General features: G+C 40.5%; 1 protein-coding gene across 4 annotated transcripts in view; it reads right to left on the bottom strand.

The window, feature by feature from the left end:
• HMGXB3 (HMG-box containing 3) overlaps positions 1–12,174 on the bottom strand; it is a 47,164-nt gene that overhangs the window by 32,954 nt on the left and 2,036 nt on the right. For 3 of the 4 annotated variants that reach the window (XM_049648027.1, XM_049648023.1, XM_049648025.1), the window contains exons 2-5: positions 11,046–11,184; positions 9,996–10,170; positions 5,969–6,466; positions 4,825–4,923 (exon numbers count right to left, since the gene is read on the bottom strand). In XM_049648027.1, coding sequence (XP_049503984.1) covers positions 4,825–4,923; positions 5,969–6,466; positions 9,996–10,170; positions 11,046–11,182 — 909 coding nt within the window. In that variant the 5' untranslated portion in view covers positions 11,183–11,184. Of the gene's footprint in view, positions 1–4,824; positions 4,924–5,968; positions 6,467–9,995; positions 10,171–11,045; positions 11,185–11,639; positions 11,768–12,174 lie in introns of all 4 variants that reach the window. The other variant, XM_049648026.1, reaches the window with a different exon arrangement.

The raw sequence follows: 12,174 nt of genomic DNA on the forward strand, positions 1-12,174 counted from the left end.
AATAAGGAAACATGTCACTCAGTAAACCGTAGAAGATTCTATAGGTTTGTGAGAAATTATTATTACTGGGATATAAAACTTCTCTGATCTTCACTCCGACTGTGGCTCCATACAGAATATTCATTCTGAATACCACCAGAAAGCAGAGTAAAAATTTAAGTTAGGTCAGTTCTATAAATAAATTCCCATGAACTTGGAAAGACTCCTAAACAGCAGCTTATAGAAAGAACTTTAGGGAAAAAATGCTAGTTTTCAAGGCTGGTGTTTCATTCTTAAGTATTATCTATAAAAGCTTTTCTGGAAGAGTCTGGCTGACACTTATTAAATTATGAGAGAATAACAATTTCCAGGAGAGCAAAGGCTCAGGCCTTTGAATTGGGTTGCAGGGGTTGTTCCTGTTTAAGATACAACTTTCTCATCTAAAAATATATTGTTTATCCAAGGTTTTAGAAGATAGACCGTGATAAGTTAAAATGTACAATATTAATCCTAAAAAGCCACCATAATAACTAATACAAAGTTAACGGCTAGTAAGCCAATAAAGGAGATAAAATGGATTCATCAAAAACATCCAATTCAAAATAAAGCAAAATACAACAGAATAAAAAAACAGTAAAATGACAAATTTAAACTTAAACATATAATTAATCACATTAAATGTATATGGCCCAAATACCACAATTAAAAAATAGAAGGTTGTCATAAAGTCTTGCTCTTAGAGCCAAACTATATACTGCTGCAAAAAAAAAAAAGTACTTTAAATACAAGATAAATAGGTTAAAAGTAAAATGCTGGAAAAAGATAAAACTTGCTAATAACAACAATGCAAAGAAAGCTCAATATTCAAATTTCAGACTGACAAGGCATCTGAGTGGCTCAGTTAAGCATCTGACTCTTGATTTCAGCTCAGGTCATGACCTCATGGTTCCTGAGATCGAGCCCTCTGTCAGGCTTCACGCTGACAGTGTGGGGCCTGCTTGGGATTCTCTCTCTCCCCCTCTTCCTCCCTACCCACCACTGCTCATGTGTGCACACACACACACTCTCTCTCTCTCTCAAAATAAATAAACATTAAAAAAAAGTAAATTTCATAGCAGACAATATTGCCAGAGATAAAGAAGGTCATTTCATAATGATGAAGGGGTCAATTTACCAAGAAGACATAACAATCCTAAAGGTTTAAGTACTTAATAAAAAAAAGAGTCAACATATGACACAAAAATTAATAAAGATGGAAAAAGAAATAAATACTATTTATAGTGATAGGTGGATGTCTTTTCTTAATAACTGATAAAACAAGGCAACAGAAAATCATTAAGGATGTAAGAGTTGAATACTATCAATCAACGTGACCTAATCTGATATGTGTATAATATTCCACTCAAAAGCAAAATACGCATTCTTTTCAAGTGCACACAGAACATTTATCAAGACAAACCATAACCTGGGCCATAAAATAAATCTCAATAAATTTAAAAGGATTCAGGTCTTACAAACTACAAAGTTCTGACTATAATGGAATGAAATCAGAAATCAATAAAAGACAAGATATCTGAAAACTCCCAAATATTTGGAAAGCAAATAATATACTTTTAAATAACTTCTGGGTCAGGGCACCTGGGTCGCTCAGTCGGTTGAGCGTCTGACTTCGGCTCAGGTCATGATCTCGCAGTTGGCGAGTTCGAGCCCCGCGTCGGGCTCTGTGTTGACAGCTCGGAGCCTGGAGCCTGCTTCAGATTCTGTGTCGCCCTTTCTCTGCCCCTCCCCCGCTCATGCTCTGTCTCTGTCTCAAAAATAAATAAACATTAAAAAAACTTTTAAGTAACTTCTGGGTCAAAGAATAAGTTAGAAGTATTTTGAACAAAATGAAAATGAAAGTATATCAAAATTTGTGGGATGCCACTAAAGTAGTGCTTAGAGGGAAACTTATAGCACTAAGCACCTATATTAGAAAAAAAAGGTCTCAAATCAATGACCTCAGCTTCTATCTTAAGAAACTAAAAAAGAATAAATGAAGCCCAAAGTAAGAAGAAAGATAATAAAGACCTGGGCAAAAATCAGTGAAACAGAACATAGAAAAAACAATAGAGAAAATCAATGAAACTAAAAGCTGGTTCTTTGAAGGTCAATAAAATTGATAACCTCTAGTCAGGCTTGGGGGGGGGGGGCAGGGCGGAGAGAGAGAGACCCAAATTTATGCTACCAGCGATGAGAGAAGTAAAAGCAATAGAATCTATAGATATTAGAAGGATAAGCATTCTTCAGCATTTTGAACACAGAATTACCACATGATCCAGCAATTCCACTCTTAGGTATATACCCAAAACAACTGAAATCAAGGACTCAAGCAGACACTTATCCACTAAAGTTCATAGGAGCAATATTCACAACAGCCGAAAGGTGAAAACACACCAGATGTCCATCAATGTTTAAGAATGGATAAAGAAAATATAGCGTATACACACAATGGAATATCATTCAGCCATAAAAAAGAATGAAATTCTGATACACGGTATAAGATAGGTGAACCTTGACAACATTATGCTAAGTGAAAAAAGGAGAGACCATGAGGACAATATTTGCATGACTCCAATTATATGAGGTACCTAAACCATGCAAATTCAGAGACAGAAAGTAAAACGGAGGTTACCAGGGGCCGTGGGAGGGAAGAAAGGAGAGTTATAGTTTAATAGGTACAAGGTTTCTGTTTGGGATGATGAAACTTCTGGAAATAGATACTGGTAATGACTCCACAACAATGTCAATATACTTAATGACACCGAATTATACCCTTAAAAATGGATAAAATGATAAATTTTATGTTATGCCTACTTTACCACAGTTTAAAAAAAAAATAAAGGAATGTTTCGAACAATTTTACATCAATAAATTTCACAACTTATATGAGATGAACAAATTCCCTGAAAGACAAACTACCAAAGCTCACTCAAAAACAGATAATTTAGGGGTGCCTGGGTGGCTCAGTCGGGTGAGCATCTGACTCTTGATTTCCGCTCAGGTCACGATCTCAGAGCCCAAATCAGACTCTGCACTGAGCACGGGGCCTGTTTGGGATTCTCTCTCTTCCTCTCTCTCTCTCTCTCTCTCTCTCTCTCTCTCTCTGTCCCTCTTCCCCACTCATGGACGTGCTATCAAAATAAACAAACATTTAAAAAAATAATCGAAATAGTCCTATACATATTTTAAAAATTGGACTTGCAGTTAAAAATCTTCCCACAAAGAAGTCTCCAGGTCCAGAATGACTTCACCAGCAATTACCAAATGTTTAAAGAAGAAATAATGCCAATACTATACAAACTCTTCTAGAAAAATGAAGAGGAAAAAGTACTTCCTAGCTCTATTAGGTAAGCATTACCCTGATACTAAAGCCAGATAAGCAATATACAAGAAAATTAGAGACCAACATCCTTCGTGAATATAGACACAAAATTTCTGCGCAAAACTTCAGCAAAACAAATCCAACAATATGCTGGAAGAATAACACCTCAATGCCACGTGGGGTTTATTCCAGGAATGTAGGGTTGGTTTAACATTTGAAAAACAATGAAATTAACCACGTTAACAAACTAAAAAAGAAAATTCCTACAACCATCTCAACAAACATAGGAAAAACATTTGACACAATCCAACATCCATTCCTGATAAAAGCTCCCAGAAAATTAGGAATATAAGAGAACTTCTTAAATTTGATTAGGGTATCTTTGAAAAACCTATAACTAATATTACACCTAGTGGTGAAAGACTGAATGCTTTCCTCCTAAGACAAGGAACAAGACAAAGATATCTGCTCTCACCATTTCTATTCAATTGTACTGGAGGTCCTAGACAGGGTGATAAGAAATAAGGAATCCAGATCAGAAAGGAGGAAACAAAACTGTCCTTATTCACAGACAACATGATCATCTATGTAGAAAATGCAACAGAGACTACAAAAAGGCTACCAGGAAACATGAGTTTAACAAAGTTGCAAAATACAAATTTAATATACAAAAAAATCAATTATATTATCATATACTAGTAGTGAACAATCAGATACTGAAAACAGTTTTGGAGTGCCTGGGTGGCTCAGTCAGTTAAGTGTCTGACTCTTGATTTCGGCTCAGGTCATGATCTTGCAGTTTTGTGAGCTTGAACCCCACGTTGGGCTCTGTGCTGACAGCACAGAGCCTGCTTGGGATTCTCTCTCTCCTTCTCTCTGCTCCTCCCTCACTCTCGCTGTCTCTCTCAAAATAAATAGGTAAACTTTAAAAAAAAAAAAAGAAAGAAAAAAAGCTTTGGAATAACATTACAATAGCATAAAAAAACATGAAATATTTAGGGATAAATCTCAGCCCATATGCTGCAGTATGTGATGGAAAATAACATTAACTGAGAATCAAAAGACTAGGGTCCTGGTTCTGGCTTGTTTTGCAGCCCAGTGGTTTTGAATACTTAGGAGAACAAGTCCTTTCTCTTCTCTGGCCCTTTTTTCTAATCGGCACAGTAATAAGATTGAATCAGATCAGTGGCCCCTCAATTTTTCTATATCATGTATGCTTCTGAGAATTTGGAAAGAGGTACTGAACCTATCCTAGGTAAATGCTCTTAAGAAGAAAAGTTCGTATGTAACTTGAGGAGTTTAAGGGTCCTGCAGCACCGCATTCACAGACCCTCCCCATACCCCTCTGCCCAGTAAATACCTGGACCAGATAATTTGAGTTTGCCAGTGGTACTACTGTCTTAACGTTACTAGGACTTTTACAGAACTACCTGGAAGAGAATTCTTATGGAGCGCTAATCTCCATCAGCTCCCCACACACTGACCAGTTTGATGGAGGTGGGGTTCTCCACAACTGAGTAGGCAGGAAGAGGCAACATGATGAACTGCGTGGCTGGCGCAGAGGAGCTACTCTCACTGGGATCCTGTGGGCACACGGAGAGAAGGACGGTTTTACTGAGATGGAATAAAGAACACACACCCAGGGCCACCCACAACACTGAAAGACTGATCAAGTCCAATAACAACAATGTGCTTGCCCAAAAAAACGAATCTATGATCATCTCAAAACTTTAATTTAGAATAAAGAGAAAACTGTTACTGCAGAGAATGTGCTATCCTCATTTCACAGATGAGAAAACTGAGGTTCTAACAGACTTAGGATTCCTAAAATCACATAAGCACTTAGTGAAAGAATCCAACTCTTCTGACCCTGTCACATGTTCTTAACACCCTATCAATCTGCCTTAAGCAGGCAGGTGGCATGCTTCATTATCATAAATAGCACTGAGGCAACAAACAAAATGGACTTAGGCCTACCATAGATTCCTCCGCAAGGGGGTACCTGCTCTCCTCTCATACATGTAGGCCATCCTACATTCCTCTCAGCCTAAGCAGAACCCATACTCTCTAAGGATGCCACACTACCCAGGGTAATAGGGGGGAGCCATGCAGTGGGATCACTGAAGCTGCTCTTTCCCCTCAGCTGGGCATGACACTTATGCCACTGGAGAGACTCCTCTGAACTGTAAGTCCCATCGATCTGGCCTTAAGTAGAGCTTCCCTTTTCCTACACACTCTATGCCCAGGAAGACCATCTGAAAACTCTCCTCAACAGTTCAAGGTACTATTGTGTTTGCCAAAACAATCTTCAGGGAACATAAAATCCTAACAGCTTGACAGATCCTGGCTTCGATTCATGGATAGCCCATATCATTTAAATGCTGTTAATGTACCTCTGGACTATCTCATGTGAAGAAAACCCTAGCTATCATGGGCAAGAGGAGTTGGTAAGAGTGCCTAAGAAACTGAAGAGAACTTTAGAGTAAGCCCAGGGGCAAAAAGGTTCAAGAGGACTGTAGTCCTACTAGAAGTCCACACCAGTACTCTTCACTACCACTGCATGGCACTTGCTGCCTTTGTAGGAATTTCAGATAAAGCAAAAGAGACATCAGTACCAAAGTCACTTACCCTCATGACAGTTACCACTGACATGCTCTCCCCAACCTGGGGGTGGGGCACAGCCAGGCTTCCGGTGGGGAGGTCTGGTGAGCCGTTCACTAAGGTCTCTTCAATCACCAGGCTTGTCTGGTACGGTTGGTGGCTCTCTCCTACCTCCAGGGAAGCCTCCTCCAGGAGCACATCCTGGCTGAGGATCTCTGAGGTAGCGATCTCTTGTACAGCACCTGGCTGGGCAAGGACTCCCACCTCCTCAGCTAGGGCCTCCACAGCCAGGCACTGCTCTGCCATGCCTGCATGGCTGGGCACTGCCTCCGGGGCAGCACTGGACACAAGAGATGGCCCTTTAGGGGATATCTGGTTCTGGGCCACACAAAGCTCTAGCTGAGGGCAGTTCCGATCCTCCTGTAGGCTGCTCTTGGGGATGATGATGTAATCTGAGCGGGGGAGGATCTTGCGGAAACCTGGGATGTCCGGAACCACAGCAGTCAGTGCAGAGAGCTTAGAGTTCTGAGGATGAGTAAGCCAGGAAGGGGAAGACAAGCAGAGATAAATGGCATGAGACCGCATGGACATACATGTATGATGATTTCCCCCCCCCCCCGTAAAAGGGTACCAGAAAGACTCCTCTCTTGACCCCAAGACTTAGTTAGGGTCAGCCTCCGTCAACAGCAGTGTCACCCTCATCTGAATCACAGTTTCACCAATGTAGCTTACTTGCTCAGTCACACAGGAGACAGATAGATAAAATAGATCAGACTCTGAAAGGGCACTGATCTTGGCATTTGAAACTGTGAGCTGGAATCCCAGATCTGCATAGTTTTGAGCAAATACTTTCCACTTTTTAGGTCTTGCTGCCCCATCTATAAAATGAAGAAGCTGAATTTAGCTATTTATGAGTTCTTCCCAGCTCTGGTACTTTAGGATTCCAAAGTGGCAGAAGATTGAAACATGAGAATGTACGATGTTCAGTAAAATCCCAAAAAGCCTAAAATACAAGTCAACAGGTCAAACTGGAACTCAAGGCAGCAAGCAAGGATTCTGATAACACTGGTTTCTCCCAGACTTACAAAGATGAACCGATCACATCATGAGACAAAGTGATGGGGATATCTGACAAGGACCTGACTATACTGGTGGGGGTGGGGGAGTGGGCCAGATAGAAATATGAACACTGACTAGGATCTTAAAGTTTAGAAAACACTTTCCCGACCTTAAAAACAACACTATTAAGTTGGGTACTATTATTATTCCTACCAAAACTTAGGGAGGTAAATTTTCTTAAAATACAAAATTAGAAAGTAACAAAGCTAGGACTCTAAGCCAGCTCTTCTAAGGAGCAAGGAAACCAGGTATTAAAAGCACAACCCTTCATGGCTAATTGGTACCCAAGAAAAAGGTGCTTTTGTTTTCTTTTTTCAAATTAAACTGAAAGTTACCCAATAAGTAAAACAGAAAAGTTCAAAGTCAACAGTTAAGTGAGAACTGAAATTAAATGGAAATAATTTCAGATGCATCTTTTAAAAGGAACACTAAGTCCATTACAAAAGGATCCTTAAATAAATCAAAAGCAAGAAGTCGATGAGACTACTTAAGGTACAAAGGAAGCACTCAGAGATGAAAGTTAAAAGAAGCACTCAGATGAAACATAAAAGCAGACAGGCCAAATCCTTTATGGAGCCTTTACTGGAGAGATAATGGAGAAATGACATTCTCAAGTCACCCTTTGAAGCAGACAGGTCAGGAGAACAAGATTAAGTGGTAGCAAATGCAAAGAATGATCTGGACTTAATCAACAAATCCGAGCACAGAGAAACCAGGCCGGCCTGAATGACGCTGGAACCACAGGTCTTGCCACTTGGCAAGACACTGGAAGGGCTGCCGAGAAGCCGAGCTGCCACAAAGTCTCTGACAGGCTTTCAAAGTATGCAGGCAGGAGGGTCTCACCTTCACACCAGGCAACATGGGAGAGTTCAAACACAGCACCTAAAGCCTTCCCCAGTCTTGGCACGTTCAGATGCTCATGAAATACCACCTTTTCTTATTATGTGGCCACTGGACACTTAACCTAGTAAAGAGTGATATTTATTGACCAAGGCAGTGTGTGCCAAGGACTCAGCTAGATGCTTTATGTTATATATTTTAAACACTGTAAGCAGTTACTATTACTCCCCACTTTATAAATGAGGAAACTAACACTCAAAGATTAAGTGATTCTTCCAAGGTCACAGCTAGTTAATATCAGAGATAATCTATTCATGTTCTTGGCAGTAGTGGCAGAGATGACGGTAAATATATAAAATCCCATGTGGATACTGCAGATGATTTACTTAAAAAAAAAAAATTTAAAGTCTTAATAAGGACAAGGGGTGCCTGGATGGCTCAGTCCAACTCTTGATTTCAGCTCAGGTCATGATCTCACAGTTCGTGAGTTTGAGCCCCACGTTAGGCTCTGCCCTGACAGTGCAGAACCTGCTTCGGATTCTGTTTCCTTCTCTCTGTGGCTCTGCCCTGCTCGCTCTCCATCTCTCTCTCTCAAAATAAATAAACAAACACTTAAAAACAAATTTTTTTTTAAAGTCTTCATAAGGACCTATATTACTGTCTACCTTTAAATGCTATTATCACTCTGGGAATAGGGAAAATTTTCTCGTATCAGGGCAAAAGGTTGCTAAATTTATAATGGGGAAACCACAGGGGTATATGCACTTAATTCCTAAATTCCACTTTCCATCTCCAACAGGAATTGTCTCCCAGATTATTTATAAACAAATCATCTAAAGGAGGGGATACAAAGTGGTATCTCCAAGACCATAGATAGCACAAAACTCTTCCAGAAGAGGAATGCCAAGCCAATAAGGACAACATAATCTAAATGGCATTGGCAGACGGCTCCACTAAGGGAAAACACAACCTCTTCTGCTGTAACACAGTTGTTGCATTCCTGAAGAACCTTTGCTCTATATTATCGAAAAACAAAGTAGAGACAATGTTTCAACTGAAAAAAAGAGTTAAGGTTAACCCTGCAGTAACAAGGATATTTTTCCTGCAGGAATTTGTTAAAAACAAACAAAACAGAACAAAAAACAGCCCTGGGGCACCCGGGTGGCTCAGATGGTTGAACATCCAGACTCTTTAATTTTGGCATAGGTCTTGGGATCAAGCCCCACACTGGGCTCCACACTGAGCATGGAGCTTGCTTAAGATTTTCTCTTTTCTTTTCTTTTGAGCCTGCTTAAGATTTTCTCTTTCCTTTCTTTCTTTCTCCCTTTGCCCCTCTCACCTACTTGTGCTCTCTAGCTCTTTCTCTTAAAAAAGAGTAAAAACAAACAAAAATAAGCCAGCCCTATTAATAGTTGCCAGTGTGTTTTGTTACTGTGAACTAGAAATACACAATGGCTGATAGGCACAAACTGGAAGGCACTCTAGAATATTCTTTAATTCAAGCCTGTCTCCTCCATCATCTTCAGGTTTAACCTTGCATTTCTGCTTCTGGCACAGTGCACAACCACCAGCGGGTAACAGAAGAATGTGACATTATACAAAGCAGCTATATCTACTTCTAAACTCTGCAAGCCCAACTGCTGATTATGTTATAACTGATAGCAACCAGCACGACACATATTCATTACGTTCAATGAGTAACATGAACACTGTGCAGGAGAAATGCCTAAATAAGCTACTACATGAAGACAAAACTTGGGGCACCTGGGTGGCTCAGTCGGTTAAGCATCCAACTCTTGGTTTCAGCTCAGGTCTTGATCTCACTGTTCGTGGGACTGAGCCCTGTGCTGAGCTCTGCGCTGACAGCACAAAGTCTGCTTGGGATTCATTCCCCACCCCCCCAGCCCCTCCCTTGCACGTGCATGCTCTCTCTCTCAAAATAAATGAATAGACCTTAAAAAAGAAAAACTAAAAAAAGATAAAACGGACTCAAAGGTTTCCCAAGAAAAGGAAACAGGAGAATAGGAGGCTGGTCTTCCCAAGGCCTTCACCATTAACCCAGTGGAGAAATTAGTTGGGAAACAAAATTACTTACAGGATCCAAACCTTCTTTCTCTAGTTTGGCTTTCTCCAGATAATAACTCCTCTCAGCCACACTCAGGAGCCTCCAACTTTCACTAATCTTCTTATTGATCTCGGATTGAGGGAGGTGGGGGAGCTCCTGCTGCACTTTCAAGTAGATGTCGTAATAGTAGAGAAGATAAGCCGACCTAAAGGAAGCAGTGACTTCTTCAGATTTTCCCTCATTCAACCAGTAAATACTGCAGTGTTAGGGTTTGACAGTAAAGAGGCAAAAACCCAGCTTTTTATTTCAAAGGATTTAACCAAACAGGGACTGAAGCAAACAAACATTTAAGTAACAGCCCCAGATGGTGTACAGGTTTCTCCCTCCAGAAAGCTGGAAGCAGAAGCTTGTCTGATTCACTTTTCAATGGACCGCATTTTCTACAGGAATGACTGGCTTTAAAGGCCAGTATGAGCAAAGATATACAAGTGCCCTGTCACTCCTCTCTCAGGGAAAGGTTACTTAGGGGGCTGATCGCAATCTGGTTATCACTCACATGCTTTACTCCTCTACACAGCCTCTGGCCATCTCACTGGTGAACAGCACCACCCCAGAGTTGAGAAAGAGAAGTAAATTAACTACCAAAGTAACCTGAAACTGGTACCTTCAGCAAGAAGTTTGGAGTGTTTAGTTAAGAGGGAGATTAGAGCTACAGTATGGATAGTCTTTATAGACATCGCTGATACTGTTTATGATTCTGTATTTTTATTAATGCCCGATTTTAAATGCTTCAGTATCGACAATGACAATAATAAATAACACAGTTCATTTGTACATAGCTTCCACCATTTGTATGGTACAATTTCCAGTGACAGGAAAACATGATCATAATCTGGCCAGGAATGGCAATTGCTGGTATCACTTCCTACTTCCCATCCCCTTCTCCCCACAACACCACACCCGTTCAATAACAGACATGGCACTCTCAAAGAATCTGGACACAGCCCAAGGTCTTCCTCAACACAGTTTTCCAAGCAGTTTGTGTTTATAAATGTCAGCTACCTAAAGGTGTTGGCTAACCTGGGTTTCTTGGCCTTTTCTCCATGTATTTTATACTTTTTCTTCTTCTTGGGTGGCCCAGGAGAGGTATAACAGTAGGCTTCCTCAATTTCCTCCATCACGACAGTTACCTCAGTACCATCATATGATGCATCCATGGCTAGAGCAAAGGCAAACACAAACAAGTTTCAAGAATCTATACTAAAAAGGACAGCAGGCACTTGATCCAATGATCCCCTATCTCTGCCAGGCCCTTAAGGTTCAGTCATTTCCCAAACTCAGCAGATCCTAGGAAGCACTGGGAGGAGGAGGGGGGGGGCGGAGTACTTAACAAGCATACAGATTCCAGGGTTCCACCTCAGCTTTTCAGAATCCGAAATCTCCAGAGGGTATGGAAATCTGCATGCTTAACAAGTGTCCCAGGTGATTCCTTTGACTAGGCAAATTTAGGATCACTAGCTTAGACAGCCCATTTGCTTATAACCATTCATGGGACATAATAATTCTTCAACTCAAAGAATAGCCCCCACATTATAAGAATTCCATATGGTAACAGGTAAAAAGAATACTTAGCCAGGAGTCAGAAGTTCTGGACCCTCTCTCATGTTTCATTACCTTAAGCAAACTGCTTCAATGATTCATTCAGACACGCAGTAAGTGGCTGTATGTAATAGATTTCTTTACACTCTGCCAGCTTGTGTGACTTTGAGCAGGTAGGTCCTTCAGCTAGTTCAGGTTCGAGTCTTTCACATATAAAAAGAAAGATGTCTCATCCACCTTTGCTACAGATTTAGTGATAAGGCTCAAAGGATACCATAGAAGTAAGTCTATTTGAGAATAGTCAAGTGCTACACAAAATAAAGGGTTCATTAGTAAAGATTAATAATCTGTGGTTTCATGACATGCCTAAGGCCACCACACCCAAATAGGGACTTAACAGATTTTTTTTTTTTTAATTGAAAAAGCCAACTCTCTGAGCCTTCTTTCATTATACTACACTGCTCCCCATCTCCACTGGCAATCCTCTAAACCAGCACTGTTCAATACACTTTCTGCAAATGATGGGAATGTTCTGTATCTGTGCTCTCCAATACGGCTACTAAGCACCTGAAAAATGACTAGTATGATTGAGGAACCAAATTAATTTGGT

This window comes from Panthera uncia (genome assembly GCF_023721935.1).
Source record: "Panthera uncia isolate 11264 chromosome A1 unlocalized genomic scaffold, Puncia_PCG_1.0 HiC_scaffold_17, whole genome shotgun sequence".
NCBI lineage: Eukaryota > Metazoa > Chordata > Mammalia > Carnivora > Felidae > Panthera > Panthera uncia.